This window comes from Ostrinia nubilalis, chromosome 26 (assembly GCF_963855985.1).
Source record: "Ostrinia nubilalis chromosome 26, ilOstNubi1.1, whole genome shotgun sequence".
NCBI lineage: Eukaryota > Metazoa > Arthropoda > Insecta > Lepidoptera > Crambidae > Ostrinia > Ostrinia nubilalis.
Genome location: NC_087113.1, coordinates 7,921,047 through 7,939,109, shown reverse-complemented (window position 1 = coordinate 7,939,109; position 18,063 = coordinate 7,921,047). Strand labels below are relative to the sequence as shown.

The 18,063-nt window shown below is 42.9% G+C and overlaps 1 protein-coding gene across 1 annotated transcript; it reads left to right on the top strand.

The window, feature by feature from the left end:
- Positions 1-133: 133 nt before the first annotated feature.
- LOC135084618 (puff-specific protein Bx42) lies at positions 134-17,079 on the top strand. Its single transcript, XM_063979390.1, has 12 exons — positions 134-203; positions 523-674; positions 1,168-1,325; positions 2,174-2,356; positions 2,971-3,050; positions 4,791-4,972; positions 11,117-11,350; positions 11,948-12,092; positions 13,402-13,535; positions 14,098-14,239; positions 14,822-14,921; positions 16,903-17,079. The coding sequence occupies exons 1-12, from the start codon at positions 187-189 to the stop codon at positions 17,041-17,043; spliced, it is 1,668 nt and encodes a 555-aa protein (XP_063835460.1). The 5' UTR covers positions 134-186; the 3' UTR covers positions 17,044-17,079.
- The last annotated feature ends 984 nt before the right edge of the window (positions 17,080-18,063 follow it).

Below are 18,063 nucleotides of genomic sequence, written 5' to 3'. Positions count from 1 at the left end.
GAAAAAAATGTTATAATAAATCTCTTGTCGCTAATTAATAGTCTATTAATTCCTCTTTTCACTAACCTAACAAAATGCTAGGGTAAATATGAGATTTAATTTTTATTAATTTCATTCGTCCACCCACAGAACACCAATTATCAAAATTTTGTAAAGTTTCTGAACGACAATACGGCAGTCACCAAAATGGCGTCGTTGACGAGGTGTGTGTATTTTATTTTCTGTAAATTGTTTTAATTTTAACCATTATTTGCTTTAAATAAATTGGTTTTGAGTTACTTTATTTGTATATGAAAATTTGGTAATAGTTTCGGTAAACGATTTAGAGCACAAGCTCTGCAGATAAAACCTGGAAATCACCATGCATCACATTGTTGTTCTTCTGAATTTATTAGCTTTTATCCTTGTTTATCTCTTTTCATGTGACGATAACCCGTCATAATAAAGAGTAACAAGTTCAGTGATAAAGGATTTACTAAACTGGCGCACTGAAATATAATCTTAAGAAACTTTATATTTCAGCTTATTGCCAGCTCCGACACAGCAAGTGTGGGATCGAGATGATGAATTGAAGGCAAAACGAGTCGGCAGCGCGTTGGTTGTGTCCCAAACAAGTGTGCCACCTTATGGACAGAGGAAAGGATGGGTGCCGCGGGCAGAGGAGGACTTTGGAGGTAATTTAGCAATTTCAAGGGTTAGGAACTCTATTGGTTCCAAGTACGATGCTTATATTTTCACCAAAATACCAGTTAATTCAAAGACAAAGTTGTGTATCGACAAATAGCAGTGATTGCAGTTGTAAATTGCAAATAACAGCACATCTAAACACTGACTTCATAAGTTGCAATAGCTGAAATTTTGCAACTTATTCTATAGTCTGATGTGCCGTTGATTGTACTATTTAAGTATATTAATAAAAGCCATTTCTAATAACTAGATACTCTTTTTACATCACCTAAACAGTAAACAAACTTATACATTCAATTTTGAATGTTACTTTTATATGAGCATACTTACGTTATTGAGTCGTTGACTGCCTAGACACTAGGCATAATAGATTATTATTTGAGGTTCACCAATGAATCGCATGACACTCAAATGTGTTATAAAAGTGCCATAATATTTGCAAATTAAAAATTAAACAAGAATTTTTTGTTCTAATTCTAGATGGAGGTGCGTTCCCCGAGATCCATGTGGCCCAGTATCCCCTGGGCATGGGTGCGCGAGGCAAGGAAAGCACGTCAAACGCCCTGGCCGTGCAGCTGGATGAGACGGGCCGCGTCAAGTACTCTGCTATTGCTAGGCAGGGGCATAGCGCTGATAAGGTTGGTATTGGAATGTGCATCTAACAAGTAGTAATGACTTAATCAATCAATGTAATTATGATGCATAATCTATGTGTTTAGTAGTTTGTGTTGTAGTTAGCTGTTAGGAAATTGTATATTGCTAATATATTATGCAAATAAATTATAAATACAAATAAATGATTGGTGGTGTTGCGGCCCTACTCGCGCCTAATCATTTTCCAATATCAATATCTACCTACTTCAAATGTAAATGTCACATAACTTTTGTTTTGAACAACATCAAAATTGTAACGTCTCAAGAATACAACGAAGTAAGCAGTTTCCGAGTTTTATTTATAAAATTCCATCGCGTCTGCAAGGCGCGAACAGGTGGGATTATTTAAAACAGATATTACAGACAAGTCAATCTTAATTTAAAGTTTATGTTTTGCCCACCACTACGTTACTAAACCCCAGTGCTGCTTCATGTGAGGATCATGGCTCCTCTGTAAAATAACCATAGATATTATAATTTGCACTTCCTTACTTTCTCAGCTTGACCTGTGGTTGGCTAGCAGAGAATGTCACCTGGTATTAAGTCCGCCACTGTACAGTACTTATCTGCAAGAAGTATAAATAAATATGCCAATGGCTTAGATCCTCATAATCTTGTGCATTTTCATTTTATGTAGCCAATTAATTGTGGAGACTAATAGCTTTTCCTAAGACATTTGTTTAATAAATTAAATTTTAATTTAATTTGTACACCGCAAAGGTACAACATGTTGATACCATTTGAAATGCTGACTTGACACCTTATGTACACATGTTTGAACAAATAAATTTATCTTTATCTTTAAAAAAATAACATTTTTATTTGTCAACAGATAATCTACTCCAAACTTACGGACCTGCTGCCGTCCGAGGTACTGGCGGAAGATGACCCCACGCTCCAGAAACCGACCGATGATGACATACAAGATATTACGGAGAAGACCAAGCTTGCCCTGGAGAAGTTGACAAACGCTAAGATATCTGCTGCTATGCCCGTGAAAGCTGCCCCTAAAGCTGTGAGTTGGATATTTTGAGTTAGATTTTTAATTAATCTAGATATTTAATACTTACCAGTTACCATACTGAAATAGTGCTTTATTATTATTTATTTATATGTTCAACAGTTGGACGTCCTGTGACTGAAATGATGATGATACTGAAATAAGTTTTTTTTTTAAGCTTACTGTGTCTGGGCCCAAGAATTTCTAGGCCGTCTAGCTCGGACAATAACTCGCGGCTCTGTCCCAAAGACTTCAGGAGGACACCGTCAGGTTTTAGTGTGTAGGCCCTGCCCATCTGGCAGGGAGAGCCTCACATAACCCACTGGTTCCCCCGGGCCAGTGGGTATGCAAATTCATGCATTTCTTGACAAAAAAAAAGATCCGTTAAACTTGGGCTCTAAGCAGAATATGGCCTAACCAAATAAGTTTTGTAATTTGGGCATCTTTGACATCTTTGGGCTATTGTTGCCTTTTTTAAGAGGGGATTTCTTCTCTTCCCGTCCGTGTTCCCCCATCCAATAAAAATCATTCGGCCCTTTTATTAGTGAGGGTTTAGATGTAAGTCCATCTCTGCTATAAGCGGAGAACAGCCATTATTTACGCGCGTTGATAGTACCTTTCCTTGGCAGGCGCCCGCGCAATACATCCGCTACACGCCCGCGCAGCAAGGCGGCGCTTTCAACTCCGGAGCTAAGCAGCGGGTCATTAGGTATGTTATGGAGTAATAAAAATAATTATTATATTAGTATTATTTAATATATTTGTAACCTTATATTTTCTTGCAAACGGATTCGCGCTGCAATATAATCTTATCGTCTATTTACGACGATAAATGTTTGGGTATATTGTTCAAAATCGATAAAATCTCTCGGTAAAACGATATAATGGTGTGTTCTAGGTTAACAGATATGATTTGGAAAACATCAGAGGTTGACAACCATTGATTTTATTACGATCCACCTCTGTGTTAAGTATCTTACATAATGATATAAGTTTGTGGCCATAACAACAATCTTATTTGAACAGCATTGTTGTATTACCTATCTAAGTGGCCAGTTCCTCTGTGCTTCTACTTTCAGTCTGGTCATCTTATTAAGTGAGATACAGGGCAAAAGCAGTGGCGTAACTACAGGGTGGCAGGGCTGGCAAAATGCCACGGGCCCCGATCTGAGGGGGCTCGGCCCAAGTTCCTAATCGCACCCTCCCCCCTCACCGTTTTTCAGGGCGATGGTCTTGCCCTGAAAAAAACCCTAGAATTTGCCACGGGGCTCGGATGGTATAGTTACGCCACTGGGCAAAAACTTCCCTGTTATGATTAACGCACTTATACGGCCTAAAGAAAATAGTATTTTATTAACAGTTCTTAGAGTCGTAATGAGGGTTTTCGCGAATGAAAGATCCGCTAGATGGCGGGACGTGGATGTGGGGTCTGACTGCTGCGTGATTGGTGGATTTTGACATATCTGTCAATGTCATGTCAAAAATAACCAATCGTGCAGCATTTGGACCTCGCGTCTACGTGTTGCCATCTGGCGGATTTTTCATTCGCCAAAACCCTCATTGTTTACAACTGATTAACTGATATTTTAATCTGGATGGATGCGCGAGCACGCGTCGGAAGCCGGTCAGCTCCGAGCGTATTTCAGCGGATACGCGCTCAGATGCGCGCATTCCACTGCATTTTTACGCTGCGCTAGGCGCCGACTCGCGCCTTACACTTACTTACTTAAGGTTACAACCTTAGGCAGGATTCACATTGACCGGTACAGTCTCGAATTTAGCGGGCAGCGGCGTGGGAGCGGCGGCGGCGCGGGAGCGGGGCGGGCAACGCAGACCCGTTCTCGAAACAAGCGGGCAGCTCGCGCGGCGCTTTAGCGGCGAAGTGTTGTGTTCGGGGTTGTGTTGTCGAGATATTTGTTTTTATTCGCAAACGAAATGTCTGAACAACGGCGACAATTTTATTTCGATTCAAATTTATTCCTAACGCTCGATTTATTGTGGGCAAAAGAAGGAGTGCGCTGCCCGCTCGTTGCCCGCTCCCGCGCCGCTGTTTTCGAGAACCGGTCTATCTATTTAGTCGGCCGTTTGGTGTAGTGGTTCAGAACGGACTACTATGCCGAGAGGTCCCGGGTTCGATTCCCGGCCGGACAGAAATTGAAATTATGAATTTTAATTTCTGTGACGGGTCTGGGTGTAAATATTTATAATATGTATGTATTTAATAAAAAAAAAAAGTATATAAGTAGTATATCCGTTAAGCTAGCACCCATAACACAAGCATTGAGTTGCTTACTTTGGGGCTAGCTGGCGCTGTGTGAAATTGTCCAAAGATTTATTTATTTATTTATTTATTTGATTTTACGCATAAGATCCTGCCGCTCCCGCGCCGCTGCCCGCTAAACTCGAGGCTGAGGCCTAAGACTTCATAACCATCGTTCTTCTCCTCCAGGATGGTAGAAGCCCAATCGGACCCGATGGAGCCGCCGCGTTTCCAAATCAACAAGAAGATCCCGCGCGCGGCGCCGTCGCCGCCCGCGCCCGTGCTGCACTCGCCGCCGCGCCGCGTGTCCGTCAAGCAGCAGCGGGATTGGAAGGTGCCGCCCTGCGTCAGCCACTGGAAGAACGCCAAGGGTGAGTGCGGGTTCGATGCCCGATAGTGACAGTTATAGGGCCAGCGCAGTCTTGACAAGGCGTGGAGAAGAGACCAGAAGAAAGTCATCATCATTTCAGCGACAGGACGTCCACTGTTGAACATAGCATGCCCTCAAATGACAGTGTATAGGTCGATAAGAAGCAACAGCGGAATTGGAATGTGCCTGGAAGAATGCTAAAGGTAAGTCCTTGATTCGATGCCCTCAAGTGACTTAGATCCTTCAAAGCGACTTCCAGGAAAGGGGGGGGGGGGCAGTCATACCTGGCTTCTGCACTAAGAGAGGGGGGCAAGTTATACCTAGCTTCTGGCCTAGGATGGGGGGGGGGGGGGGCAAATCCGGTTTTTTGGACAAATAGTTTGATCCTTCTAAGCGACTCTTTCTCCTTCAAAGCGACAATCCGTGGTCGCCTCTTAAGAACTTCTGCCCCAACGGCCATCAGTTCATAAAGGCTCATCAGAGAGCCTCGTCTCCCAACAAGAAGATCCCGCGCGCGGCGCCGTCGCCGCCCGCGCCCGTGCTGCACTCGCCGCCGCGCCGCGTGTCCGTCAAGCAGCAGCGGGATTGGAAGGTGCCGCCCTGCGTCAGCCACTGGAAGAACGCCAAAGGTAAGTCCTTGATTCGATGCCCGATGGTGACAGGTTGTAGGTCCAACACAGTCCTGACGAGGCGGCGAAGAGACCAAGAAGAAAATCATCATCATTTCAGCGATAGGACGTCCAGTGTTGAACATAGAATGCCCTCAAATGACAGTGTATAGGTCGATAAGAAGCAGCAGCGGGATTGGAATGTGCCACCGTGTGTCAGTCATTGGAAGAATGCTAAAGGTAAGTCCTTGATTCGATGTCCGATAGTGACATATTGACAGGCCGATAAGAAGCAGCAGCGGAACTGTAAGGTGCCACAGTCACTGGAAGAATGCTAAAGGTGAGTCCTTGATTCGATGCCCTCAAGTGACTTAAGTCCTTCAAAGCGACTTCCAAGAAGGGGGAGGTCATATCTAGCATCTGGACTAACTAGGAAGGGGGGGTGGGGGCAGTCATATCTAGCTTCTAGACTAGGGAGGGGTAAGTCAGGTTTCGAGGTCAGATAGTTTGATATAGCTCCTTCAAAGCGACTTCCCTTCCTGCCGCTCCCTGCTCCCCTTTAGGTACGCCCATGTCATCAGGTCATTTTAGTGTCTGGCGCTGCAGGAACATGACCTTCCCTATTTCGCTGTTCCAACCAAAAGACTGTAGGATAAAGGCTTCCCCAAAGATTTAGTCGGTCCACCGAGAGGTCTGTCAATACTGCTTGCTCCAATCTTAAGAACTTCTGCCTCAATGGCTACGTTATAAGGGATCATAAGAGAGCCTCGTCCCCCAACAAGAAGATCCCGCGCGCGGCGCCGTCGCCGCCCGCGCCCGTGCTGCACTCGCCGCCGCGCCGCGTGTCCGTCAAGCAGCAGCGCGACTGGAAGGTGCCGCCGTGTGTCAGCCACTGGAAGAACGCTAAAGGTGGGTCCTTGATTCGATGCCTTCAAGTGAGATATTGACAGGTCGATAAGAAGCAGCAGCGGAACTGTAAGGTGCCACAGTCACTGGAAGAATGCTAAAGGCAAGTTCCTGGTTCGATGCTTTAGCTCCTTCAAAGCGACTTCTTCGTGGGTTCCTCTCCTTGGGTACGCCTATATCATCAGGTCATTTTAGGTTTCTGGCGCGGCAGGAATGCGGCCTTTCTGTTAGTCCCTGATTCGACACCTTCAAGTGATTTAGCTCCTTCAAAGCGACTTCCCCTCCTATCGCCCCTGCCCCCCTTTGGGTACACCCATGTCATCAGGTCATTTTAGTGTCTGGCGCTGCAGGAACATGACCTTCCCTATTTCGCTGTTCCAACCAAAAGACTGTAGGATAAAGGCTTCCCCAAAGATTTAGTCGGTCCACCGAGAGGTCTGTCAATACTGCTTGCTCCAATCTTAAGAACTTCTGCCTCAATGGCTACGTTATAAGGGATCATAAGAGAGCCCCTCGCCCCCAACAAGAAGATCCCGCGCGCGGCGCCGTCGCCGCCCGCGCCCGTGCTGCACTCGCCGCCGCGCCGCGTGTCCGTCAAGCAGCAGCGCGACTGGAAGGTGCCGCCGTGTGTCAGCCACTGGAAGAACGCCAAAGGTGAGTTGACATTGACAGTGTAGATCAAGGGAAAGACAAGAAGACAGATCGAAGGAAGGAAGAACGCTAAAGGTAAGTCCTTGATTCGATGCCCGATAGTGACAGGCAGGCCAGCGCATTCCTGACGAGGCGCAGCGAAGAGACCAAGAAGAAAATCATCATTTCAGCGAAAGGACGTCCACTGTTGAACATAGAATGCCCTCAAATGACAGTGTATAGGTCGATAAGAAGCAGCAGCGGGATTCGAAGGTGTCATCGTGCGTCAGTTACTGGAAGAACGCTAAAGGTGGGTCCTTGATTCGATGCCTTCAAGTGAGATATTGACAGGTCGATAAGAAGCAGCAGCGGAACTGTAAGGTGCCACAGTCACTGGAAGAATGTTAAAGGCGAGTTCCTGGTTCGATGCTTTAGATCCTTCAAAGCGAATTTCAGGGTTCCTCTCCTTGGGTACGCCCATATCATCAGGTCATTTTAGTTTCTGGCGCGGCAGGAACGCGACCTTCCCTATTTCGCTGTTCCAACCAAAAGACTGTAGGATAAAGACTTCCCCAAAGATTTAGTCGGTCCACCGAGAGGTCCATCAATACTGCTTGCTCCAATCTTAAGAACTTCTGCCTCAATGGCTACGTTATAAGGGATCATAAGAGAGCCTCGTCCCCCAACAAGAAGATCCCGCGCGCGGCGCCGTCGCCGCCCGCGCCCGTGCTGCACTCGCCGCCGCGCCGCGTGTCCGTCAAGCAGCAGCGCGACTGGAAGGTGCCGCCGTGTGTCAGCCACTGGAAGAACGCTAAAGGTAAGTGCCTTCAAGGGACAGCTCCTTTAAAGTGATACATTGACAGTGAAGAATAAAAGAAGGACAGGAAGACTCGAAGGAAAAAAGATGCCCGCTTGTGACACGTTGACAGTGTATAGGTCGATAAGAAGCAGCAGCGGAACTGTAAGGTGCCGCCACAGCCACTGGAAGAACGCTAAAGGTGAGTCCTTGATTCGATGCTTCAAGGGACAGCTCCTTTAAAGTGACACATTGACAGTAAAGATCAAAGGAAGGATAGGAAGAGAGATCGAAGGAAGAAAGAACGCTAAAGGTGAGTCCTTGATTCGATGCCCTCAAGTGACTTAGATCCTTCAAAGCGACTTCTATAGGGAGGGGGGGGGGGGCAAGTCATACCTAGCTTCTGGACTAACTAGGGGGAGGAGGGCAAGTCATACGATCCTCTTCAATAGGGTTATTTGACACGATTAACGTACTAAAACTGTCAAAACGAGACTCCTATAGATTTTGTTTGACTAGCCTTTGTCAATGCAATTTAACCCAGATACTCCTGAAACTTTTTATACTTGTCAATTTTTATAAATTTTTAGTATGTTTCTAAATAGAGGTCAAGTGTCCACAGAAAAATATTAGAAAAATTCTTGGTCAACTGGAAAAGCCGGAAAATGGGTGGTGTTTTATCACCTGGTCGGAGAATGGACTACTACTACGACAAAAAATTATACTATGATTTTGTTAGGTTCAAGAGTTAAAAACGAGTTGTAAGTTATACTCATTTATTAAAAAAATACCAAAATCTTATTCAGAGGAGGTAGGAGGATGGTAGAGACATAAATCATAGCCTAGGATGCTTTAATACGTGGCGCATATTTTACACCAAATTGATTTTTTCTTGCGAATTTTACATGTCAGTTGCGTGTAGTACTTGTAAGTAAAGTAGTACATAGGGATGTAAGCTACGTGGACCCTGGTTGTGGCGCCATTCTTCATAAATATTGTTTTGGAGTATGACTTTGGCACAGAACTTTCACAGAAGATACTTGCACTATATTTCATTGTTGTAATTGTGATTGCGGTAGTTACTTTCATGGCAGAAAAACTAATTGCATTGGTGACATCATTAGATTCATTTCGTCTTACTTTAAAAAATTCAGAGATCGGACTGTTATCATCTTTATCTGAAGAAGACTTGTCGTACTGTACTTCTGCCTCGGCTCTAAGTTGAAAACTTGGAGTTCACGAAAAATAGCAATAGAAAACTTACACGCTATAAGTAGTAATGCAGAAGCAACGGATGAATATTCTGGTGAAGAAGACCACGTTACCTTACAAAATCTTCCAGGTTAGATAAACGGAACCAGGCTAACCTGGAAGATTTTGTAAGGTAACGTGGTCTTCTTCACCAGAATATTCATCCGTTGGTTCTATATTAGCATTTTCTGGTGGTAAAATTGCTATGTAATTCGGTATCTGAGCATCGTCGTCAATGTTTTCTAATACGTCTACAATTCGTCTTTTAATTTTTTAATTCAGCGGTCTTTTATATCGTGGCCTAAACTTTTAATTAATATACAGGTTAGACGTCGATTATGCGACCAGGTGTTAAAACACCGATTGTAATTTTGTCATAAAAAGTCTCAAAAATGTAAAACTTTTCAAAAACATATGTTTATAGTTTTATAGCTAACAGTAGTACACAAAATAATAACTAGTATAATCTGAGGCATTACTAGCAAGTTTATGAAATATCTTACCTTTTATTAGACGTTTTTGCACAAAACTAAACAACAGAATTCAAAATAATAAAAAACTAACAAAATAAAGCAAATATGCGATATCGAACATACTCAATTACAGCTTGATTCGTAATGAAAAGAAAATACAAGGAACAGTAAACAAATTCTCGATATTTTTATAATTTATCTGAGAATATTCCGAACTACTTTTTAGCGGTGTTATAACGCCTGGTAGGAGTAAGTGGGTTAAACTACTTTTTTCAATTACAATGCAACTAAAAATCTAAAGGATTAAGGTTAAACCAACAGAAACAAAAAGTATACTAAATTAAAGCTTAATACTAGTACTTCATTACATAGTATGACAACAAACCTGAAATACGCGGGGATACGGAGATAGAGGTCGTTGAATATGCAAAGTTTCCATAGTATTTCACATCACATTAGGGTAATAAAAATAGTATTAGGTCAATTAGATTGCTTTTATCGATCATATTGAGAGTATTGTATCATATCTTACTATCGATTCTATCGATTTAGTAAGTATGTATACCGAATAAATTATAATCGATTATTCGATTGCAATAATCGATTATATTTCTGAAAATAAGGAATTGAATTAACAATCAAATGATAGTAATGATGGTAATCAATAAAATCGATTAATCGAATTGTTAATCGATACATCGATATTTGGCAATATCGATTAATAATCGATCCGTGATCGATTATGCGACAACACTACAACTTAACTGGTAGAAATCCTCTTGAAACATGACTGTGTTCATGTCCCTTCTCTAAATGGTACCTACCTAGGTATTATGGTCCTACGCTTATAATGTAGAACATGGTTTAAATATACCATTTGTTGGCCCCACTCCTGAACTGTTGGACATAATAATGGATAAATAACTTAATGTATTTAAAATGTAAGTAGATAAGTATATTAATATTTTTTTTTACATAAACAAACGTTTATTTGTTTGTTTCGGATGTATAAATGTCTGATTCATTTATATGGGACATGCTTTCAAAATATCTATAAAGTTTTTATCTATCGCAATAAAGCACCTATTACTATTACACATTATGTCAATTTCCAAGCAAACCCGGGAGTTTTTGGTAGTTATTATTAAGTCCTAACAAATAATAGTAGTTACGTTTCTGTTGGTTTTACGCCCAGATTCCATAGAAAAGTGCCCATCATCCTTTACTGGTAATTTAAATAAATTAAGTTTTTATGATCAGAATAAAGTATATTTCTATAAAAGTTGTGCTTTAGAATTATTGGGGAATGTTGTCAAATACCGAATTCTGCGCGATATATCTGATAACCTGGTCTATATTTTTGATTTGCTCACGCAGGAAAACTCCATCGCCGACGATGGTTAGTATGGTTACCAACGGGTATGATTACTAATCACCAAGTCTACTTATCCAATGTCTTAATCAGTGCTCATTGCTCCCAGGTTACACAATCCCGCTCGACAAGCGGCTCGCAGCGGACGGCCGAGGGTTACAGCAAGTGCGAATCAACGAGAACTTCTCCAAGCTCGCCGATGCGTTGTACATCGCTGACAGAAAGGCCAGGGAAGCTGTGGAAGCCAGAGCACAGCTGGAAAGGAGATTAGCGCAAAGAGAGAAGGAGAAAAAAGAAGAACATTTGAGGGTTCTCGCGCAGAGGGCCAGGGATCACAGAGCTGGTGAGAATTTGTTATGTTATCGTCTGAAAGCAGCTATAGGGCACACAGGGCTTAGTTTTTGTTATAGCGGCAACAGAAATACATCATCTGTGAAAATTTCAACTGTGTAGTTATCACGGTTTATGAGATACAGCCTGGCGACAAACAGAGCGACGTTAATATTAGGGTCCCGTTTTTACCCTTTGTGTATGGGATCCTAACAATTGCTAAAAGACCAGAGACCACAGAGCTTATTCAGATACTATTTAGTCAGGGTGAACTGCATTGAGACACTAAATGAGTCACATAAAAATATTGTAGCAACTATATTTATACAGACCTACAAAGCGTTACAGGATTAGGTATAGAAAAGTAGTTCAAGAAAATGTTAACTCACTTCTAAGACCACGCGTAAAAATCTCGTTTCAATTTTACACATTCATTTGATTGCTTTTTAATTTTTATTAGACAGAGCATCTACTGAGCATAATCGCTTCACTGTAGGTAGACCATATTACCAGCATTAGGGGACATTTTAATAACAGTAAGAATAAGAGCAACCTTTTCATCAAGAAAAGGAACATATTCTACCCTAGTCTAACAGCGTCCTCTATCCAGGTATCCGAGCGCCGGAGGACGAGGAAGCACCACCAGAAGTCGACGAGTCCGGCCTCACCGTGGCAGAGAGAGACAAACTGCGTGCTGAGCGGCATAAAGAGAGACAGCGAGAAAGGAACCTGGCTAGAGCTGCGCCGGACAAGAGGTAAGATCAGACAAAATTCGAAAATCCGGCTCGAAGGACCATGTTAACCAGGACAGCCAGGAGTCGAAGAGTCCGGCCTCACTGTGGCAGAGAGAGACAAACTACGTACTGAGCGGCATAAAGAAAGACGGCGAGAAAGGAACCTGGCTAGGGCTGCGCCGGACAAGAGGTAAGATCAGACAAAATTCGAAAATCCGGCTCGAAGGACCATGCTGACTAGACCAGAAGTAGACGAGTCCGGCCTCACCGTGGCAGAGAGAGACAGATTGCGTGCTGAGCGGCATAAAGAGAGACAGCGTGAGTGGAATCTGGCTAGAGCTGCGCCGGACAAGAGGTAAGATCAGACAAAATTGGAAAAACCGGCTCGAAGGACCATGCTGACTAGACCAGAAGTCGACGAGTCCGGCCTCACCGTGGCAGAGAGACAAACTGCGAGCTGAGCGGCATAAAGAGAGACAGCGAGAAAGGAACTTGGCTAGAGCTGCCCAGACAAGAGGTAAGATCAGACAAAATTTGAAAATAAGGCTCGAAGGACCATTTTAACCAGAATACCCAGAAGTGCACGAGTCCGGCCTAAGGCCGTATACAGAAAGAAAGCTGAAAACTTATAAGCGCTTACTGGCGCTTGACAGCGCTAACCCGCGCAGGAAAATATATGAACGCGCGCCGATAAGCACTGAACGGCGCCAAAAAGTTTCAACACGCGCTGGTCAGCGCTGGACGCTGCTGTATAAAATGCCATTCAACTTGCTTCCTTTGTTAACGAACGGACCAGCGCTGACAAGCGCTGGTAAGTTTCCAGCTTTCTTTCTGTATTCGGCCTCACCGTGGCAGAGAGAGACAAACTGCGTGCTGAGCGGCATAAAGAGAGACAGCGAGAGCGAAATCTGGCTAGGGCTGCGCCGGACAAGAGGTAAGATGAGAAAATATCCGGCTCGAAGGACCATGTTGCGTGCCGAGCAAATAAGAGATAAGAGAAGAAAGAAAGAAAGCAGTTCCACTATTCTCCTCGAAGCCAGAGATGTTCACCGCTCCAGATGGAGCCATAGGTAGCCGCAGACAAATGTCTAGGTTAGCACATTAACTCGCGGCTCCGTTTCATTGGTCTCAGGAGGACACAGACGGTTTTTATTGGGTAGGTTCTGATTTTCTGGCGGGGAGATTCCCACATAACCAACTTGCCATCTTGGTTGCATTTCTAGACTTCTGGCATTTTTTTTCTTCGTAATCTTCCATACTTTTAGGAACTCATGATTAGCCGTATTTCCATATTTCCACCTCTCTAACCATAATTTTATATTCCTTCCAGAAACAAAATGGCCAAGGACCGCGAACGTGACATCTCTGAACAGATCGCTCTAGGGCTCCCGGCCAAGAACACACAAGGCGGCGAGGGCATGTTCGACCAGCGCCTGTTTAACAACAGCAAGGGCATGGACAGCGGTGAGTAAATACTGGTCAAGCGTGAGTCGGCTTGTACAGTCAGAATCAAAAGTCGACAACACAACCTCATTCCAATTGTAACAAAGACGTGTTGCGAACTTTTTGGTCACTTTTGGTGTCATGAACTAGTTGACACTGACTGTACGAGGGTTCCGACATCATGCACTATTATACCATGTGATAAGCTGCACCTTTCTCTATTGTAACACAACTTTCGTACCAACTTGTTTCCGCAAATATTTAAGATCTTTGAATCTTTATAATTCCCATGGTTTAGTCGTTTTTCTTACTTCAAATTGTAGATTGTAGCAGAAAGCAAAAATTGTAAAAAAAAAATTGTTTATGTGTTTTGAGAAATCGTGCTTCGAAAATTCGAAATGATTTATTGATGTTGTGTACTACTTTATTTATTTATCAGCCCAGTTTATGCATCATGCCACAGCCCGATCCTTGGCTAATCTCTTTCACTTTGACTAAACTTTACACGACCTTAAGTCCAGTGTAGATCCATTCCACACTGATACTTTAAGCTGTATAATTTATTATTTACTTAAATTTCCAGGTTACGGCGACGACGAAGCGTACAACGTGTACGATAAGCCTTGGCGCAACCAGGACAACGTGGGCTCGCACATCTACCGGCCGTCGCGGAATGCTGACAAGGACAACTATGGAGATATCGACTCTATTGTCAATACTAGAAGGTTTGTATTTTTATTGTATTTGTTTTTGTTGATAGAACTAATCTTACCTCTAGTTCCCACCTTTTTAACAGGGGTACCGTATTGGACTAGTCTTCGTATAGACTGTTTTCAAGACAACAGAATTATTTAATATTACCTTTGGCTTGCTTCTTTCAGGCTAGTTTTTACATAAATTAGACGTACTTAGATTATTGTTTCGTGGATCGTTTGTTCTGTCCGGTATTGGGTAAAGGATCTATATTTTCTGAGAAAATATTTCTACTACCAGTTATACCTGACAATAATCATCATATAGTTGCGCCGTGAAGCTAAACTTATATGATGGACTAATTTCGTGCCCAAAATTAAAGATCCAGAAAGAATATTATTATTTGATATTTTTTCTGTTTCTCACAGAAGTTCTTTATCGCACCCTTCCAAAAACGGGATAAAAACTAACCTACTTGGGTCCCATTCCAATAGTAGTAACATTTCATATTTCTTGGATGCCAATTCGCCTTAAATATTATTGCCAATCAAGAGAGTCATCCACATTAAATGGACATTTATTTATCTGTCTAATTTAGTTAACTTTTGCTACAGGTTCGTGGCAGACAAAGAGTTTGCGGGCACCAGCAGTGGAAACGCTCGCGCCGGGCCCGTGCAGTTTGAGAAAGACGCGCCCGCGCCGAGGGAAGAACCGGTCTGTATAGTTCTTTTATTTAATGGGAAACATACCTCTAACGGCCGGTTCACACATGTCTCCGTTTTACTGTTCCGTTTTATCGTGTACGTTTTTTTTTCGTCGATGTATGTATTACTGTAAACAGAATACTGTGTCATGTGTGAAGTCGCTCATACAACTACACGCCATCGACGAAAAAAAACGTATACGATAAAACGGAACAGTAAAACGGAGAACAGTGTGTGAACCGGCCGTAAGGTTTATTTGTGCCTTTGTCAAGTGGAAAATTGATATAACTCGAACAATAGAACACAGATGTTTTATAATTCTATTGATTTTTCATGGAATTCATGAAAACAAGTGTTCCCGTAAGGTTTCAAGACGCTTTGGAGCCGCCAAAGCTGTTTGTGTTTAAAAGTGTAGTGAAGTGTTTATGAAATGTTTTTATAAATATCACTTCACTACACTTTTGAACACAAAATAACACAAGTATGACATTTTGATTTTTGACTAAGGCTGTCTGCAAAATAACATTCGTGATAGGTTTAAGTAACTACATTATACCACATCCTGTAACTAAGGCCCAGAACAGACGGTGAAACGAAACTGCAACTGCTTGTTACTTTTGAGTTGCATCTAAGTTTCTGCCATAGCGTCCGTTAAGAGACCACACATGACGCGACCAGTTTGAAACTTTCAGTTTCAGTTTCATTCATCAGAATCATCAAAAAGTTGCAGTTTCGTTGCTCTATTAAGGGTGGATTCGACCAATCAAGAGTAAATATTAATCTCAGAATAAATCGTTCGTTATTTTACATTTTGACATATTTACCATACTGAAACTGTCAATGTGCCCATGATGATGACCCACGCTGAACTGTCCCGCCAAACTCAATGACAGGGGGGCGCTACCATCGTTCAACTATATGGTTTCCAACATGGCAAAAATCTGAACCAGCGATCCGGTATTGACGGTGGCGCCCCACTGTCAATGTCATCGACAGGACAGTCCAGTATTTTGGAACTATATACCTAACGTGACCATTTATTTTTTGTGCCAGAGCGGGACAACTGAGGAATAGTTCTAAAAAAAACCTGCGGAATTATAAAATAAAACAAAACAAAGTTTTTGGAGTTTTACAAGTTTATAGAAGATTGAATAACACAAATCAAAGCACTAAACACAAAACAGTTATGTAGTGGGGTGACTTCTAAGTCGTATTTTTGTATTTTTCGGCGGAACAAATTTGTTTTAGAATATCGTATCTTGTTTTTAGATAACTATGGAAGTGCATGATTTATTTATATTTATTTTCGTAATCAACATAGCTTTCATTAGTACTGCTACACTTAGCTGGGTTTTATCACTCGTCCACATTTTGTTCATTTGAGAAAAAGCTCTTTCGATTGGTGCGTTACTTCCTGGCAGACACATAACGTACTCGATAAGTCGTATGGAAAAGTTTGTTACATCAAGAGTGTTGGTACTAAAGTGCTGGAATAATTCGAGCCAACGGTTTTCAGTAGAAACATTCTCGACATTCCAGCCAGAGATCTTTTCGTCTGTTATAAAGTTAGAAATAAGTGCAAACTCGTCAAAGACTTTCGTATCTTGACCACTGCTAATAAACCCTTGCGTGATCAGTAAATGCAGCACTTTTTGTACCTCTTCCCTGTGTCGCCCCCGCTGTTGTTACATTTAAAAACGATAGATGCATTCTTAAAGCTAAATCGGGACGTTTTTGCTCTTGCGGGGGACAGCGGGACAGACAGTCTGAAAGCGGGACAGTCCCGCCCAAAGCGGGACGTATGGTCACTTAAGTGTAGACGTATGGTCACTTGGAGTTATTCTCGGATAAAAGTTTGGTCGAATTGGGCCTAAGCGGTTTAATGAAATCACTGAAGGTTATGCGTAACTATGTATTTATTAATAAGCGGGTTTAATTAAATCGGTTATGCGTAACTATGTATTTATTAACGTGACTATATTTGTCCACAGTCCCGAACCCAACCCGACGCAGACTTCGACCCGTTCGGTCTGGACCGGTTCCTGAGCGAGGCCAAGCGCGCCGACAAGTCGGGCCGCAAGCGCGACCACCACGACCGCCACGACCACCACAACAAGAAGCGCCGCGACTAGCGGAGGATACTGATTGGGTGAGTTAATAACCAAGATTATAGACTAGTTTTACCTATTTGATAAATGGCGCCATGAGTCTTGATTGACGCCACGACCACGACAACAAGAAGCGACGCGACTAACAGAGGATAATCATAACTGGGTGAGTTAATAACCAAGATTATAGATTAGTTTTACCTATTTGATAAATGGCGACATGAAACTGGGCCATCAAGTCTTGATTGACGCCACTACCACCACAACAAGAAGCGGCGCGACTAGCGGAGGATAATAACTGGGTGAGTTAATAACCAAGATTATAGACTAGTTTTACCTATTTGATAAATGGCGACATGATACTGGGCCATCAAGTCTTGATTGACGCCACGACCACCACAACAAGAAGCGACGCGACTAGCAGAGGATAATAACTGGGTGAGTTTCTAGAGGTATGATCTGCTAAAATCCGGTCGCCGAGCACATAGAATTTCGTCCAATGACCCTAAGCTACCCATCCTTATCGCTCGCGCTCGCACACTCACTGCGGGCGCCCGTCGCACAGTCGCGACAGCAATATAATTACGCGCGAGCGATAAGGATGGGTAGCTTGGGGTCATTGGACGAAATTCCATCTGCTGAGCATTTCTCATCTGATAGGTAGCGACCTGGTACCATCTTTCCCATAATAAACACCGTAATAAGAAGCGGCTTATGAGGTAAACTAGGCACTATCATTCTAGACCAGCGTTTCCCATCATGATCGCCACAACCACCATTACAAGAAGCGGCGTAATTAGTAGCAGCCGATAAGGTGAGTTAACGACCAAGATTCTAGTCTAGCTTGTCTCACCAGGTGGATACCGATCCGGTATCAGGCCATATTATGATCGACCACAACAAAATGCGGCGCGATTAGCGAGGTGAGCAAGGCACTATCATTCTAGACCAGCGTTTTCAACCATTGTCTCATGGTGAGCTGAGACTATAGCTACGGCTACTAAGGTGAGATAAACTGGGTGTTTATCTCACTCGCAAGCCACG